Raw genomic sequence first — 18,505 nt, forward strand, 5'->3', positions numbered from 1 at the left:
TATTCAACTAAAACTAGAACGTTTTCAACATTACAAACTGTATGCAGCTGACCTTGAAGTGAAGACTCTCCTTTATTATGATTTTCCGAAGTCTGATAATGGAATCAGATTCTTCTGTAGCATTCACAAAGTGATAATCTTGGATTGCTGGGAAGCCTCGCTTATTCAACAGCTCTCTAGTAATTTTACTCATGCAGGCCTTACGTTGCATTTCACCAGAAACATCTAAATGAGTGCCAACAAGAATGACGGGGGATGTTGAAGCTCGAGCCTGTTAGTAAGAGCCATATAGTCAATTAACTCAATAGTGAATGTTGATGTTATTGTTTTATATCCACATAAAATGTGATCACTTTAGTCAAAATAATCTACACAATGAAAAAAGCAACTGTTTATCCCTCTTTAAACATATCTCTCTTAAATAAGTTTGAAATCTGAAATACTATTTCATGTCTTTATTCAGAGTAAGTTTAAACCGCAATGCCATGTAACAGCCTTGACTGGATAAGGCAGTAAAGATGCATCGGCCTATAAACACAAAACGTATTTTTTTAAAATAGAGAGAACAGTCTATTTTGAAATACAAATATTAAAAAGACAGCTTTTTCTAAAAGGAAGTAGTGTAGATCTTGATCTCATACTTTGCAGATTAGTAACATTGTCAGTAAAATAGAGGGACAACTGCAGTTTTCGTTAAAAACATCCAACAAAATGGAAGAGCAAAGGGTACTCTGCCAGTTGTCATCAGAACAGTGCAGCAATGCAACACCAGCAAGTATTGCATAGCAAAGGAGAACACATCAGAAACGGTCTTCATCAACACTAAACTGACTGTAACTCTCTGTCCTGTATCACTGCTCAAGGTGAAGAGTGAAAAAGTTTAACAAACAGAATCAATATACACAATCTTGATCTAATTGCATTGCCCAGCCATGGGTAACCATCATACAAAAGGAAAAGGCAAGTAATTCTCACCATGGTGTGATTCCATCAAATGAAAATAAAACACTTAGAGTAAAAGAAAAATATATAGGCAGATTCTCAGACCAATTTCCCTACCATAGTCTTGAAATAATTCCTATTAACAATAGGATGCTAAGCACACACTTAACAGCACAATTTCAAACCTGCATCTAGTCAGTTTTAAATTAGTCAAATTCTGATTTCCCTAGAATTTGCAATGCTGTTAAATAAAAAGCAGGTTTAACTTGTCATCCCTTTAATACTACCCCTTTCTTATCAGTTCAAAATATTGCCAGAACATACAAACTATTCTTTTGCACATCACTCTGTACCATTTTAAGTACAAAATGGTGCTGATCATGTCTTTGTATGTCTACAAATATTTTCTTATCCAATATATGATATATTTCAGCTCTTGTTTCATCTAAGAGCTTCTCTCCTCTTCCCCTCTCTACAAATATTTGTGGTTAATTTGCTTTTCACCAACAGCTCCCTGGGAAGTGAAATGCCACCCTGTACATATTTATGGCTTACCTTGATGTTAAAAAGCCACGGCTTCATAGCATCCACCTCTGCTTGTCCTTTGCTGAGATCATAAACAGCAAGATATAAAGCTCTTTGGGTCATAAAATGAGGATGGGTACTGTAGAACTCTTCTTGTCCTAATGATAAAACATTTCCACTGTTCTCTCATTGAACATCTTCAGATCACAAAAAGGCAGCAGAACACTTATTCTCAGATCACTAATCGACAAATGAAATTCATGCTTACAGCAAATTATCTAAATTGGCAGGAAACCTGTAATAACTATGAATTTTAGATAGGTACTCTGTGGTAGCTCATTGACTGAAGTGTAGTGTTAAAATATGTAAGCTAGTTTTAATCAAGAAGTCTAAGATTTAACAAATGGATAAATATTGTTGCTGCAAAGGCAACTTGAAAGGTTGTGATTCTTTTAAAACTCCAGTATTGAATTTTTCCCTCACCTCTTCCTTCCCTTCCTTATTTCTTCCCTCCCTTTTTCCTATCCTTTCAGCAACTTCAAAATAAGACTCCCAAGTTCACATGATTAAGCACTTGAATTCATAATTGAAGCTGGACATCCAGCTTGAACGCTGTTCTTTTGTGCCTATCCACTGTGATATATGTGATGTATTTAAATGACCATGGACCAATGTTTGAAGCCTAAAATACCCTTGAATTTTAGAAGTGCTCCTGGAGTCGCCCAAGCTTAGAAAGTTTTCCAAAAGCCCAAAGTTCGAAGACTCCTCCTAAGCACTTTGCTTTCTGTGACCTTACAAAACAGTGATAATGGAGAGCCTAGAGACCCAGACTATAAAAGGGAGAAACAGAGTTGAGTGGAAGATTATTCTTCTAGAGATTACAAGCTGTCTCTTACTATTCTGAAATGACAGTTCTAGAGTACTACGGTTGAAACGAGTGGTCAGACCACATTTGGTGATGAGAAATTCCTGAGGCTTTATATTAAATTTGAGGGATTAGCTGCCAATTTACAGAATTCATGAATTTGTAAGTGGTCACTTGACTTTTGATGTAAGCGTGTATGATTCTACTGTCCACAATTCGAAATTTCACAGGCTGACTCTAAGAATAAGTAATGCATTAATGTGTTAGAAAAGACAATATTAAAGGACAATAAGCTCTTGAAATACCTCCAAAATCCCACACATTTAATATAAGCTCTTTCTTCATTTTGCCTTTTCCTTGAATGATCCAGTCTTTTACATCAATGCCTACTGTAGCTTTTGGACAGCCCAATTCTGTTCGTTTGCATTTCATTAGTTGTTGTAGCAGGGTAGTTTTCCCACTGCCAGTGTTCCCAACAATCATGAGCTTCATTCTGTTATAAGGTACAGCCTTCTTCAGTCTTTGTTGAAGAAATCTGGCATAAAAAATTGCAGAATTCACAGAAGTGTATAATAAAGAAAATTATCAACAGAACACAAGACCAAGGAAAAATCTAAAACCATAACATTTTCCACAAATTTTCACTATCTGTTTGATATTACTAGGATTTTAACAGTGTATTCTAATTTCTGATTTGAAAGTTAAAACTTAATTCAGAATGTGTCTTTTTTTTGTTGTTTTGTAATTACCCAAAAATGTGCTCTGTGCAATGCACTTGGGAACACAAGAAACATATTACAAGTAATTGGTAAGCACCACTTTTGTGTGGTTTATAGAAGCACAAAATTCAAGAAGGAATACTATATGCTGGTTTTGGCTGGGATAGAGTTAATTTTTTTCACAGTAGCTAGTGTAGGGATAGGTTTGGGATTTGTGCTGAAAACAGTGCTGGTAACACAGGGATTGTTTTGTTACTGCCGAGCAGTGCTTACACAGAGCCAAGGCCTTTTCTGCCTCTCACACCACCCCACCAGGGAGTAGGTTGGGGGTCCACAAGGAGTTGGGAGGGGACACAGCTGGGACAGCTGACCCCAACTGACCACAGGGATATTCCATACCATATGATGTCATGCTCAGCATATAAAGTTGGAAAAGAAGAAGGAAAGGGGGATGTTCAGAGTGATGGTGTTTGTCTTCCCAAGTCGCCGTTACACATGATGGAGCCCTGCTTTCCTGGAGATGGCTGAACACCTGCCTGCCCATGGGAAGTGGGGAATGAATTCCTTGTCTTGCTTTGCCTGTGTGCGTGACTTTACCTATTAAACTGTTTTCTCCAAGAGTTTTCTCACTTTTAACCTTTCGATTCTCTCTCCCATCCTGCTGTGAGGGGGAGCGAGCGAGCGGCTGCATGAGGCTTAGTTGCTGGCTGGGGTTAAACCATGACATTCTATTATAGTCTAAATCACTATAATCTATTTTAGGTCTATGTGTTGATATGATATGATATGATATGTTATGATACCTTCCATAGAGTAGCTTGCTGGATTTCATACAAAAAACCATCACATCTGTTCAAAGGGATATGTTGTTTTCTTAATGCTTACTGCACATCCCCAGCAAGCAAAACAAGAATATTGAAGAACAACAGGGCAACAAACCTGATAATATCTCTGGCTTTGCATCCCACATGTTTGAAGTCTAAATTAAGATGAAGTCCTTCCAAAGGAAGATCCCAGATTTTGGATAGTCTTCCCATTTCATCTGGAAAGAATCTCAAATCGGGATTATGACTTACATCCAGAGAAGTCAAGTTCTCTAGGAAGCCAATCTGAGGAGGAATCTAAATAAATGAACATTTAATGGGCAATTAAACATTAAAAAAAAAAAAGTACGAGCATGACTACATTAAATATTTAACAAAACTACGTATTATTTTTACTGCCGTAGTTCAACTTTTTTTAATAAACAGGCCTAATATCCCACACTAATAGACAAAGGACCTCATAATTAATTCATTATACAAACTGATTATATGAAACATTCCAGACAGAAAAGCTTAACAGAATATGGTGATTTTCATTCACAGGGAGTACTATGTGCACTTACAGTTTACTAATAGAATTTACAATGATATGAGAGGTGACACGAAAATCAAATGAACTTTGAAAAATTGCATTCAATTGAAAAGCGATTTCATTTTCTTTAGGTAGAATCTTACACTTTACCTCCTTTAACTTGTTGTGGGACAGGTGTAGCTTTTCTAGCCTAGACCATGCACATGCCTTTTCACTCAAGTCCAAGATGTCTATTTGATTATGATTAAATAACAGCTCCCTTAAGTTTAATGATTTCCAGTGCATTGGTCCAGGCAGGCTTACAATCTTGTTTTGGCTTAAATCTACTGATCGCAAACTAAAAACATGAAAATAAAAAAGAGAAACATTAGCAAATGAAAAAAAATAAAACTGAGATTTACTGGAACTGTATTAATTCTTAATAAATAAACAAATGGATTAGAGATCAGAACAGACAGTTTTCTGACAGGAATGTAGATAGGAGATGACAGAGAATTACTACTATGAGCAAAAGCAATTAAGATATTGTAAGTAGGTCTTCATTACCTCTGTTTAGATTAGTAGAAGACACAGATAAATACAGTTCACACTCCTGTAGTGCAAATATTCAGTAACTCAACTGTAAACAGTAGTTAATATACATTTATAGCCAGGTAACAGAGAATAGAGTTTAGCTCAGAATTCCAGTTACAAGTTGAGTGCAGGACCATGGAGTACACTGTTATATGCAACGTCTGTCTTACTAGAATAAATACATTTAAAAAGTTAATTGCAATCTAACTTAATACTAATATGTGTTTTCATGTGCTTTTTTATTAATTTCAAATTAAAAAAAAAACAATGGAAAACTTCCTGGTATTATCAACTTTCCAAGAATCCAAGACTCCACTTACAAACTATGGAGCGTCACTATGTGATCTGAACTGCTCTCTTTCTTGCTCCTAATGTAGAGGACTAACATCAGATGGTATGGATACCACATTCTTTTATCAGAATGTTTCTAAGAATATATGTTTGTAAATTCATGTATATGCATCAATTATATAGTTCAACTAAACGTGTATTTAAGAACTACATAAAAAAAGAATATTTCATTTCTGTAAGTCAGCTGTTGGACATATATGCTGTTCATGTTACTGTGGAACATGAAGCATGCAAAAAGTCCATGCAACTCCTTATTGATTTGTCTGGGCTGGGCGATGCAGAACCTGAAAGCTGCACCTTTTTCAGCACATCCATTACATTTGGTGTTGTGAATATAAATGTTAGTATGCTGAAACAGTGTAATATCATGTTAATAATGACATGATCTATGTAAATTTGATTAACATAAGCTCACAAATCTGTGGATTTGCCCTCCCCATGGTGCCATCAGCACTCACATCTACCCACATTTATCAGATAACTGATTTGATCATCCCTACCAAGCACTCCTTCCACAATCTGATTCTAGTGACCTGTTAAGGTCAGTAACTTCTATTAAAAAAAAGCAGAAGTCTGATTTTCACATGAGTAATGCTTTGAAGGTATAGCAAAATAAATGTCACATGCATCTTTATCACAATACCATCTAGAGGAAGTTTCATTCTTTGAGAATAAATATCTTGTGATATTTGGGAAGTGAAAAACTAATCTCAGTAGCTTTGCGCAAAAGTCTGCAAAACTTATTGAAAAGGAAAAAATGCCAATATCTTTTTACTGTTGGTGTCAAGAAAATAAATTCATTCTGATCTTCTCAGCAAGAATTGTCAGCTTCAGCAAACAACATATTTTCAATATAATAATAATAATAATAATAATAATTTGAATCTGAGGAACAGAATTTCTCAAAATAATGAAGAAAATATGACTGATTTGTCTTCAGTTAAAAGCTACTAACTTTTGGATTTAACCTGTTAGAGAAAATTTCCTGACAATCAGTAAAACATGAAGAATTTTCTGCTTAACAAAGGTCTTGCCAACAGATTTTCTTCATCAAGAACTTGACATTAACTTTGATAAATAAAATAATAACTTACTGTGGTAACAGAAGAATTGCTTCTGGAACATTAATAAAACGATTTTGGGATAATTTTAAGCTTGTTATGCTGGATGACAAGTCAGGTATTACTTCTAGAGCAGAAAAAGAGGATAATCCTATTACTTGTCAGAACTGTTTAAATTATTTTTAGACTGGAATTTTCTAAAATCAAAGACAGACTAAAAGGTCAGTCTATCATCTTCTATACACAGGTCTTTGTACAAGCTATCAAAGGCAAAATCTGAATCTTTTTTTTTAAAGCTTATTTAAAACTAAACTCCCAAAATGAAAGAAGTTTAGAACCGAGTTAATGTATTGGCTTTTATCACATGACATACTATTATACTTCATCTCATATTGGTATTAAACACTGAAGTAATCTTACTTACATTTTACTGTATTGCCAGTATACATAACATTCCCATAATTCACCCAGTGAGTGGTGGGTCTTATGCATATAAAAATGACTCTAATGGTTCAGCTGCATTTAATGCAGAGCTACCTTCTGAAATACTGTGACAATAATTTCAAAATAGAGGATTTTATGTCTTGAAGACAGAAATAAATTCTGACAGTAACTTATGAACTCCTGCAGTTTCATCAGGATTCATAAATCTCATTTATGTAATTTGTATTTTTCATAGGTAAATTAATTTTGACACCTTTGCATAAAATATGCTAAGCCACTGAAGCGCTCTGAACTCAATTGCTTAAACACTGGGTTCTAGTAAAGGGGATCTGCCCTGTGGTACCTGAGCTATCTGCACATGGCTTGGAGATAGAACACAGGAGCTATGAAAGACCTGCTTTTTCTGGACCAGAAGCTGTAAGCCAAGTGTGATACTTCAGGGCATCTCAAATGACACCTGTGTTTAGGCAAATGAATCATTCTATCTTATTCAGAAGACAACGCTGGTTGGTGTGGTAATACTTAGAATCATTTAGGTTGGAAAAGATCTTTAAGATCATTGAGTCCAACTGTAAACCTAGCCACTGCCAAGTCCACCACTAAACCATGTCCCTCAGCACCACATCTACACGTCTTTTAAATACCTCCAGGGATGGTGACTCCACCACTTCCCTGGGCAGCCTGTTCCTGTGCTTGACAAGCCTGTCAGTGAAGAAATTTTTCCTAATATCCAAACTAAACCTCCCCGGGCACAACTTGAGGCCATTTCCTCTTGTCCTATCACCTATTTCTTGGGAAAAGAGACTGATCCCCACCTTACTACAACCTCCTTTCAGGCAGTTGTAGAGAGTCCCAGTTCCCTCAGTCGCTCCTCATCAGATTTGTGCTCCAGACCCTTCACCAGCTGCATTGCCCTTCTCTGGACACGCTCCAGCACCTCAGTGTCTTTCTTGGAGTGAGGGGCCCAAAACTGAACACAGCACTCGAGGTGCGGTCTCACCAGGGCCGAGTACAGGGGCACAATCACTGCCCTAGTCCTGCTGGCCACACTATGGCTGATACAAGCCAGGATGCTGTTGGCCTTCCGGGCCACCTGGGCACACTGCTGGCTCATATTCAGCCGGCTGTCGACCAACACCCCCAGGTCCTTTTCCACCGGGCAGCTTTCCAGCCACTCTTGCCCAAGCCTGTAGCATTGCCTGGGGTTGTTGTGACCCAAGTGCAGGACGCGGCAGTTGGCCTTGTTGAACCTCATACAGTTGGCCTCGGCCCATGGATCCAGCCTCTCCAGATTCCTCTGTAGAGGATCTGTTCCCCCAAGACTCCAAATGCTGGTGGCGGAGGAATTCTGTGACTTGGAATGGTTTCTAGAAGGTGGATCCTATTTTCACAGATACTTACCAAGAGCATTCATCCTGGCGTTGAACTGCTCCAGTTTTGTACAACCCATGAAGACATTCTCAGCGAGGGATGAAATACTGTTCTTACTAATGTTTAAAATTTTCAGTTCTTTCAAGCATATGGGTGAACATAAGCATGATATTTTGTTTCTGTGACAACAAGAAGAAAAAAATACTCCATGTTTTATTCAGAAACTACTAGCTCAAAAGTGAGAGTAAAGAGTATTGAGCTGACAATGCTATCCTTACACTGGGAAACCAAAAATAAGACTTTTATCTATATGAAGACTGATCAGTCAGCAAAAATACTGGTACGTGTGGCAACATGGAATAACATGACTGATATTAAGATTGTTTTAATTAATTTGTAGAACAAAATTCAGGATGTATTACAAAGTGTCACTTCCTGATTACATACTGCAGTTCAATTCCACACAAAGAGGACTGCTGCATTTGTGAATAGTTCTGTTTTCTAAAGATATGTGTTTGCAGGATTATAATCACGGAATGAATATCAATCTAAAAAAGAAAGAATGGAATTCCATATAGGGGATACAATTCAGGATGAGTATATAACATTACAAACAATGTATTCTGGGAAGAAAAGCACCAGAAAGAGACAAAGATCCTGAAAACACAGAGATAAAAGAACCACACAGCACTGTTTTGCAAGGGCAATATTGCTAATGAAGTTCAAAATAAAGCTAATGAAGAAATGCAACAGGATTTTTAATTTAAAACATTGCTTTTGTAAATTTGATTCACATATTTAATACTGCTTGCTTTAGTTACATATGTTGCTATCTTTATTCTGTGTGAACTTCTGTGTAAAAAATATCATCTGATTTAAAATAAATTATGGGAGATGAATGAGATAGTATCTGCAGTTTACAGAGCTATTAATAATAGCATTTTTAAGAACTCCGTATAGGTATGAATTATCTCATTCACTAACAAATATGATAAAAATATGGTTTTGGTACACAAAAAAATATGTATTTTCTCTGCTTCTGTCATTTAAAACATATCCATACCAATAAATGCAATTCCACGAATCATACTTCCAAAAAACCTCTGGTAAATACGAAATACAGTGCAAACTGTATTCTGTATAGAGAAAATCTAGTTGAGTATGTTAGACAACACAGACAGTCCTGTGGATGAATAGTATGGCAGTAAGAAAACGCTGAACTACAACATTTTTAGTGTATTACTGAAACTGCAATACTATCAGATTCTATCAAGGCCCACAGATATTCTCATGTACTTTGTTGTCCTGATTTCATTTGCACTACAACACTGAAATCTCTAGGCATTTACACATTTGGAAGATAATGTCAGTGTTTCACTGCTGATTAAACAATCCCTTCCATTCTATAACAGCCATCATTCTGGATGACAAATATATTATTTTCTGTTATGTTTGCTATGCTACAGTCCATTTACTAGTGCTACTCACCCTTCTAGCAGTAGCTGTTCCAGATTTTCAGCAACATTTGTAAGAAATTCAGGAGTGCACACCAGCTGATTGTAAGAAAGATTAAGTTGCTTTAGAGTTGGACATCTGAGGTATGGATCCAAAGTAAAGGAAGGTCCAATGTCATTTCGAGAGATATCAAGATTTGCAAGACAATTCATTTTCAGTAAATAGGTTGGAAAAGAAGTAAATCGGTTACTGTGCAAATCCAAGTAAGTCAAGCATTTCAAGTTCTGAAAGAGAAGAATAATTTGTTTTTTAAACAGTTAAATGAAAATATGAATTTATGGGTTTTAAATGGAGTTATATTTTATACAATTTATTAACTTCCTTATATTTCTCTCACTAGGAGAAATAGCAGCAAATAGCAACCATATCAATGTAATCTGTAATATTACTGTTACAGAATAAAATATAGAGCATTCTTCAAAATTAATTAGCTCAGTTTCATAAAATTTAACAGATATGAATTGCCTGCAGCTCTTGGTTCCATTTACATTATTATGTTACTCAATATAACACATGCTAAAGCAGTTCTCTGCAGTAAATGACTTCAAACAGTTCCATGAAAATACTTTTATTTTTAGCTGAACATAAATCCACTGAATGAAAATTGAGTGAATGTACGAAGCATGCAAAAATATACAACCATATTCAAGAGTAATATTGTTATGGGTACATTGTTAGAGACAAAAAATTTATTGTAACTAATCTCAACTTGTATTACATAAAATTATGCAGAATTACTTCACACAGTTGTTCTGGAATGTTTGTAAGAACATTTTGGTGGAGCTCCAGTTTCTCAAGATGTTCCAGATGACTAATTAAGCAGCTATTCTGGCTGATGGCATCAATGTTCTCCAGCTCATTTGATGAAAGATCTAGTGATTTAATATATTCTTTCTCTGAGATCAATGAAGAAAGACTGTCTGATGGTCTTATATGTGGTGAAAATTTTGAGATGCTTTCTATTAAAATAAAAACATGGGAAAAATAGCATGATTCCATTCATCACATAATTTAAATTAACATCAATCAACTTGGGATCTAAAGGTGCAGAAGACAGCAAATGTTTGGATATCGGTTAAGATCCAAATCCATGAAGACTTCTATTAAGAGACAGAAATTTATAAGACAGAAGGGAAGAGATGGATGCTTATGCACTGCACAACAGAAGTAGCTTTTGAAAGCTAACAAAGGCACTCGTGAAATTTCATTGCCCGTTTAATTCTACATAAATTATTTGTGAAGCCAAGGGAAAAAAATTAATCTCTATTTATGCATTATTTGTACTCCACTGTAGTATTTCCAAAACATATCCTCCTCTTTGTAAATAAATATATAATCTGACTAAAATCTTTGCATGCTACACTTGTGAAAGCATTACACGTGAAAAATATGTTATATATGTTAAAATGTACAGTTTACTTACTGGGGGATTCATCTGAAGGCAAGAATTTTCTTCTTTGTTTCATTAATGGTTCATAATCTGAGCCAGGTCCCTGGAAAATCCCAGAAGAAAACAAAAAACAGTTACAGACATATGCAGATATCTGAAATGATATCTGAATTCAGTAAATTTCTTTTTATTGTGATTTCTTTTTATCACAGCTTCTGGGGGAACACAAAGAAAGTGTATATTTCAACAAAAAATAACAATAGGTCACATCTTTATAAGACTTACTGATCCATGCAATATGAAAGAACAGTAGATTTAAAGTGCAATGGAAGTAGTGCATTTTCTGGCAACCTAAAATGACTTTCTTTAAGGTGGGGTGACAGGATGGAGCAGGATATTACAAAAAATAACTTTCTCTAGGGAAGCCAGTCTCTCCAGTTTCCCTTTACAGTCAATGGAAATAGACAAGCTCCTTTCAAAGGAACCTGACTTCCCACCAATTTGTCCTCTTAGGTCTTCTTGCAGAATTGGTCTCTTCATTAATCACAGTAGCATTCTGAAGATTAGCTTCACTAAAAGGTACTTAAGGCTTTGTGAATAGGCCCACAGTTTCTGTATCTCGAATATCAGACTGGAAATTTGAGCAATTCACAAGAACGTGTACTTTTTATTGATCATAAATTTTTGCTGAAATAAACTCTCATCTATACAGTGATTGGGAGCACAGTAATTGCACAGCAATAAAAGGAAATATTAAATGGCAAGAGTGTGACAAGAGCCCATATGGTTACATGACCTTTCCTAACACTTGATTATCAACAATTTTGCTGTAGGCAACACAGATGGACTTGTAAGAAGCCTGGAATGGATAAGGATCTGACTTACCACAGAGTAGGAATGTCGTGGCAAAGTAGGAGAACCTCTTTGAAATGCCATTTCCCTACAATATAAGTCAGCAACTGTAATGGAATTGGACTTCTTTTTTGTAAAAAGTGAACCTTCGCTTCCTAGTACAAAGCAATAACACAGAAGGACTGATAAGAAAATGTATTTACAATGAAAGTGTAATATAGATGCTGACATACAAAGGAGAGATACATTCCAAAAGCATCAATATCGACAGGATCTCACTGGTCAATTGTGTGTGCACAAGGCCAAGAATGTTGCCAATGTGTTTTAGAGTACATGGGTGTTCTGGTTTCAGCTGAGATAGAGTTAATCCTCTTTCTAGTAGCCAGTATAGTGCTGTGGTTTGGATTTAGTATGAGAATAATGTTGATAACACACTGATGTTTTCAGTTGTTGCTGGGTAGTTGTAGTGTCTACACCAAGTCAAGGACTTTTCAGCTTCTCACGCCCTGCCAGGTGCACAAGAAGCTGGGAGAGCACAGCTGGGACAGCTGACCCAGCCTGGCCAGAGGGATATTCTGTACCATAAAACCTCATGCTCCGTAGGTAACCGGGGAAGCTAGCTGGGAGGCAGGATTGCTGCTCAGAAACAGACTGGGCATCAGGTTGGTTTTCTTTCCTCCTGCACGTGGTGAGCAATTGCATTTGTGCATCACTTTATTATCATTATTATTATAATATACTACTACTGTTCTTCTTCTTCTTGTCCTTTGTTATCCTATTAAACTGTCTTTATCTCAACCCATAAGGGGTTTTTTTCCATTCTCCTCCCCATCCCCTTTTTGAGGAGGAGGGATGAGCGAGTGGCTGTGTGGTGCTCAGTTACTGGCTGGGGTTAAACTACAACAACAGGCCACACTACCCTCACATGCTCCAAATATGACTTGCAGCCTGTTACATCGATGCTTTGTCATTTAAAATTTCCAGCAGGTTGGGATTATTATACATGTTTTGTAACACATCTTTGTGCTACTGCTGTGTAAGTTACTTTTTCAAATAGAAAAAGGTTGTATTTTATGATTTGCACTCACACGTTTATTGAGAATGAAACATCAAATGTCACTCTAGCTTTGGTCATTTAGGGTTATCTGGATCCATTTGGTGTTTCTCTTCACAAAGCTACTTTCAAAACTCCTAAAATCACTCCTGTTAGCAAAGCCTGTATTTTTTCTACCATAATTTACATATGACTTAACAACTTTTCTATGTGGGATAACAAATAGTACCTATTATGTGTCTGTGATACAGTCCTACAGAAATGAAAAATGGTGCTGAATGATTTAAAGGAAAAGAACAAAACAGAACCAAAATAATTCCTTAGGATTCTCTGATTCCAAAATTCAAATTCTTCATCTGTGATGATTTTAAGTATCTAACAGTTCTAAAACAACATTGACATCTGAAGAAACAAAAGTTATGTTGTGAAGTAAGGCCACTTACTCTTAATATTATTAAGTTACTGATATCAGAGACAGAAATACCATTTTTTTAAGTTGAAGGCATTCAGATTTCCTGACATGGTTACCAATAATAATGATTGACTGAACACAGACTTGTCATTTACACTTTCTAATCATTTAGGTACCTTTGGGATAGGGTTTGTTTCACCTACTTTATTTGTTAACAATATACTCCTCTATACCTGACTTAGTTGTGTTCACTTTATTTACAGACCACCCAGGGAACAGGGGTTTCCAGATCACAATACACCTGCCTTCACGATGAGACAAATTATGCTCTTGAAGCACTTGTCTTTTGCTTTTGACTATAAAGGCAGCATAAGAGAATAGCTCAGAAACAGACATCACAATAGTCAATAGCTAAATTTGGTTGGATGAATCCCACTCTTTCTCTCTACAAGAAATTCAATGCATGATTAACTAATTTTAAATGAATAACTGAATAAAATGCTTTAAGGTCCTAATTTTGTAGATAAGCACATACGTACTCACCATAAACTATTTTCCAATGTTACCCCAAACAAAATTTTAGATAAAAGTATTTTTTTCATGGTAAGTGTTTTATCTCTAATACAAATAAGCAACTGATTTATGGCTATGGTCTAGCCCTGGTAAACTAGATTGGGATTATAAAAAGAAAAACAATTACCTTCACTATCAATATCATCACTCAAAGGAAAAACACTGTCCACTAATGGGTCAGAAATGAAATTCCAATCATAGTTTTTATCCACTCCATCTTCAGAGAAGTTTAGATCAGAGGAGGCTCTTGATCTATCCTCAGAAATATTCTTCATCTGGAATTTAAGCACCATTCTTGCCAGTGCAGAACCTGCATCTGTATGTATAACAAACCAAAAAGATAGCATATTCTCCAAGAAATCCAAATAGCTTTAAAAAAATAACAGAAATAACTTGATTTATTTTCAAGGTTTGGCAGTCCTTCTATAACCAGCTGAATGCTATGAAGAGATCCTCAACTGAAGGTGTTGATCTAAAACACTTATATAGTACCATCAAGAGGTATTAACACATTTCACATAGCAAATTCTGTATGTACTCACTTTGTTTTCTTAATGGAGTAAGTTTATCTGGGAACAAAGGAATGAGCCAGGAAGGTTCTAGTCTCCCAATACCAAATCCTCCAAGACATATACTGCTGTTGGCGACATCAAGGCTAAGCTTCTTCAAAAGCAAGCTGATGATTTGGCTATCTCCTTTCTTTATACTGATGGTTAAAGCACTCCGAACATCCTGCTCTCGAGCACCATTGGCTAATAGCAATTCCACCAATTTAGGATTATTTCCTTTCTCACAAACCTAGCAGAGAAAAGCTACATTAAAAAATGTATGTGGTGCACTCAAACAACAGCTCAGACTGCATTAAAAGACTTGTCTCAAATTCAGATTCACTGTATTTTTAGGATCTTTTTCAAATACACAATTCCCTACCCCTCAGAGCATATGCCTGCCTAAGCCACTTGAGTACCAACTCCCATTTTCCTGAAGTCTTTGTCCAAAATATAACAAATGCTTGAGTTGTGTAATTGTAATTTCTGCCAGGAGTGCACACAATTTCCAGGCAAAAATGAATGGTAATTTATGTAGTTTGGTTATTGCATGCGGTCTGTGGCAACTCCATTTATTTATCTGTTCAGTGGAAAAAAGACGCTTAGGGGTTGTTTTGCCACGCTATCTGGATATCAGATGAACAGGCAACAAAGGTGAGACTCATCAACCTTTGTCTGGTGCTCGGGAGCTCAGGACCACTGGCTTCCGTCAGCTTTACTCCTTCGAATCTCTCAGCCTGCATTGCTACACAGAGCAGTGTTGATAGTGAATATTACAAATATTTTTTAGAAACACTTCCAGTTACTTCAATATTTCCATTGTGGTTCGCTAACACTGATTTGCTTACCTCAGACTCCATGGATGGATGGTTGGTTCCAAACTCAGCTGTGCTTTATCACCCAGCCAGCTCTGCCTGCAGAAGTGAACACTTCCTAATTCACTTCAGGCAGTACTAGTGGGGTTATCTCAGACCGTTCAAAACTTTGGCACTGAAGCAAAATTAAGAAGTGCTAATACACACTGTTTCTCAGAAAAAGTTTTAAAGGCAGTCACATTTAGCAAGGAGCACTTCTAAGCAGGTGGGAACAGCCTGTCCGTTGGCATGGCTGAATCCAGATGGGATGTTTGCCTATGGCCTTGAGACACCAACATATTTCAAATAGTTGATGCTCTGGATGTGGCCACTGTCTGGATAAAGCTCTTTGCAGCTATTGTGACTGAAGCATCCCAAATTGTTACTTTAGCTCTGCTGATAAAAAGTCAGAACTCTAACCAGAACAGTTAAATCAGCACAAAAACCAATGACTATATTCATCTTTAAGTACAATACAAAGTAAAAAAAATTCCACCATTCCAAGGCAGGCATTTTGGGCAAAGTCTTCTTTGTAGGTCTAAAACAGAGTGGGACTAAGTATACTGAAGCCTACCTGTGCACAGTGCTGCCGGCTGATTCATCTCTACTTTGGCCTCACAGACCTTGGAAAGAGCTAAATTTGGAACATCAGTTCATGGACAGGGCTCTAATGGGCTTGATGCCATCTATGCCTGGCTAGTTCTGAAAAAATGACCGGGAGTTTGCAAAGCTTGAGCCTAAGTCTTCTTCCTCAAAAATACTCCAAAGCTAAGGCTAAGTCAGTACTTGTTTGAACCCAGGTTTGCATGTGAACAGGGTAAACAATCAGAAAGCATGGACTTTAAAGTGAACTTGCATGAGAACTGAACTGGCAGTGTAGGCACATTCTAGGTGACAGTGAGCTTCAATAAAGTGAAGGGTGTTTCAATCAGACTGAGCCTGGAGTCACTGGGAGTAGCAATGGTTAACACCACTCAACTCACAGGTTGCACTGGGTATTGCTGCTGTGTTCTGCCAAATATATGCTTACAGGAAAAGAACACAAAAGCACAAATTTTAAAACAATAAAACTATATATATTTCCATATATTACCTGATAGATCAAAGAGTTTGTCTTTGTCTTCTTATTAATATCAGCTCCCAGTAGAAGTAAACATTCAGCCATAATACTGTTATACTCAATACACGCTTTTTCCAGCATCATATTTTTTAAATCATCATTTTCAGCTATTTTAGCAAAACATTTACAACACAGGCTTTGAAACTGAATGGGAAGATAAACAATCAAAGTTAGGACAAAAAAAGCACCAAAATTTTTCAGTTGCGGAGCTGTCAAAAGAGACAAGATACCTGTCGATCTCGCTGGTCAGTGAAACACATAGACATCTGGTAGAAAATGACTGTGTCAAATGATTCATGTACCAGCAGCTTTGCAAAACAAGGTGATAAACCAAGAATTGACAAGATTGCATGAAATCCCTAAGAATACAATGAGAAGACTGAAATAAGTATAGTGTTAAAAAGTGTCATTTTAAAACAGGTTGTGCAACAAAATGAAATTTCAACCAAAAGATATGTGCCTTAATTTTTTTGGTCTTGCTTTTAAATATGCAATGATTCACAAATTGGAGAAGACTAGGAGAGAGGCAGAAACATCTGGTGTCTCTGTGTTTATACAGCTGTAATTTCATACTTGTTTAGCTGACCCACTTAGATATTAACTGACACTTTGAAAAACCAAATTATGCACCATAATATCTGACAACATCCTGCCGGGCAGTGACAAACGTACTCGTGATTTCCTGAAAATGCGCAGAGGAAACAATCTCCTCCTAAAGATAGGGATGAAGACGCATCCCCTGTCCCAATGTGGTGCTCTGTAAACCGTGAATTTGAAAAAAATACATAGGCTAAATGAAAAACTTAACAGGACTATCTAAAAACTAAAAAGAAATCCAAAATTATCCTGTGATTCTGCAAGTAAAGTTCGCTTAGAAGAGTGAACTGGGTAAATTACAGACTCTTTGTCCAAACCTAATTGAGACTAAGTCACTTTAAGTAACTTCCTTATTCCACCACATTATTTTGATTTCTCTCTGCACTGGTTGCTAAGTTAAACTTGGAAGGGCTGGGAGAAAACCAGCAGTAAAGAAGGGAGCCTGTACTTGTGATATTCCCATATTGATCTGAAACAGAAACACAGAAACTCTCACAGGAAGCTGATTTCACAGGGAAGCTCCCTTCCACTAGAAAAATGAAGCTGACAACAAACAGCGAAAGCTTCTGAAGCAGAGGAAACGGAACTTTCACACAAGGAGGACTGAACATGTGTTTTCAGGCAGAAAAAGAATTCTTCTTCCATATTCAGAAGTAGATCCAAAGTCTGACATAGTATTCCAGTAATATCCTTCTTAAATACAGCAGTCCTACATGAAGCTTATTGCTGGTGATGGGGCTGGGAACAAAGTTGTTTTCTTTTACTTTTCAAAAGAGGGTAATCAATACTATAATGACAGTTACTTCATTAAATGGTTATAGATTGACTGAATGACAGACCATGACTGAGAAATTTGTTCTAGTTTGCAGATCTCAGAAGTCTTAGATAAACACCTAAACCTACACTTACATATTCTGGATTGAATAGATGTCTCCAAGAAAACCATCTCTATGGCAAACATATTGGTTTAATTTTAAAGGCTTATACAATCTAGTGATTGCAATAAAATCAAAATGAAGTCATTAATATAAGGAATTATACTTCAAATTTAACTACATTAAAATAATTTTCTAAAGTTTTGCCTTTCATCTTTGTACGCTGGAATAACACATACATGCATCTGGATTTCAGTGACCTCTTTAAATCGTCGGAGAGTAGAAACCAGAACTGTTGACAGGACATGCATGGTTGCAATACACAAACTCTTCCTTGTAATCAAAGAGCGTAGAAGACTCAAACCCAAACACTGTATGTCTAGAAGAAAAAAGAAAGATTAATAATGTTGATTATTCAGACATTCTGAGTGGAACAACCCCATATTACTAATATTCCAGAAAGTTATTTGCCTAAGTTATTCCAAGGCCAGGCATAACTACGAAGTGC

The 18,505-nt window shown here is 36.5% G+C and overlaps 1 protein-coding gene across 1 annotated transcript in view; it reads right to left on the reverse strand.

The window, feature by feature from the left end:
• Nucleotides 1–18,505, reverse strand: part of LRRK2 (leucine rich repeat kinase 2) — a 74,102-nt gene that overhangs the window by 25,013 nt on the left and 30,584 nt on the right. Inside the window, exons 16-31 of the mRNA XM_075742033.1 lie at nt 18,237–18,376; nt 16,756–16,884; nt 16,499–16,669; nt 14,546–14,801; nt 14,131–14,319; nt 11,998–12,119; nt 11,146–11,215; nt 10,461–10,681; nt 9,696–9,946; nt 8,238–8,386; nt 6,426–6,519; nt 4,558–4,744; nt 3,991–4,172; nt 2,638–2,867; nt 1,498–1,625; nt 53–271 (exon numbers count right to left, since the gene is read on the reverse strand). Of these exons, the coding sequence (XP_075598148.1) occupies nt 53–271; nt 1,498–1,625; nt 2,638–2,867; nt 3,991–4,172; nt 4,558–4,744; nt 6,426–6,519; nt 8,238–8,386; nt 9,696–9,946; nt 10,461–10,681; nt 11,146–11,215; nt 11,998–12,119; nt 14,131–14,319; nt 14,546–14,801; nt 16,499–16,669; nt 16,756–16,884; nt 18,237–18,376 (2,738 nt within the window). The remainder of the gene's footprint in view (nt 1–52; nt 272–1,497; nt 1,626–2,637; nt 2,868–3,990; nt 4,173–4,557; nt 4,745–6,425; nt 6,520–8,237; nt 8,387–9,695; nt 9,947–10,460; nt 10,682–11,145; nt 11,216–11,997; nt 12,120–14,130; nt 14,320–14,545; nt 14,802–16,498; nt 16,670–16,755; nt 16,885–18,236; nt 18,377–18,505) is intronic.

Source organism: Balearica regulorum, chromosome 1 (genome assembly GCF_011004875.1).
Source record: "Balearica regulorum gibbericeps isolate bBalReg1 chromosome 1, bBalReg1.pri, whole genome shotgun sequence".
Taxonomy (NCBI): Eukaryota; Metazoa; Chordata; class Aves; order Gruiformes; family Gruidae; genus Balearica; species Balearica regulorum.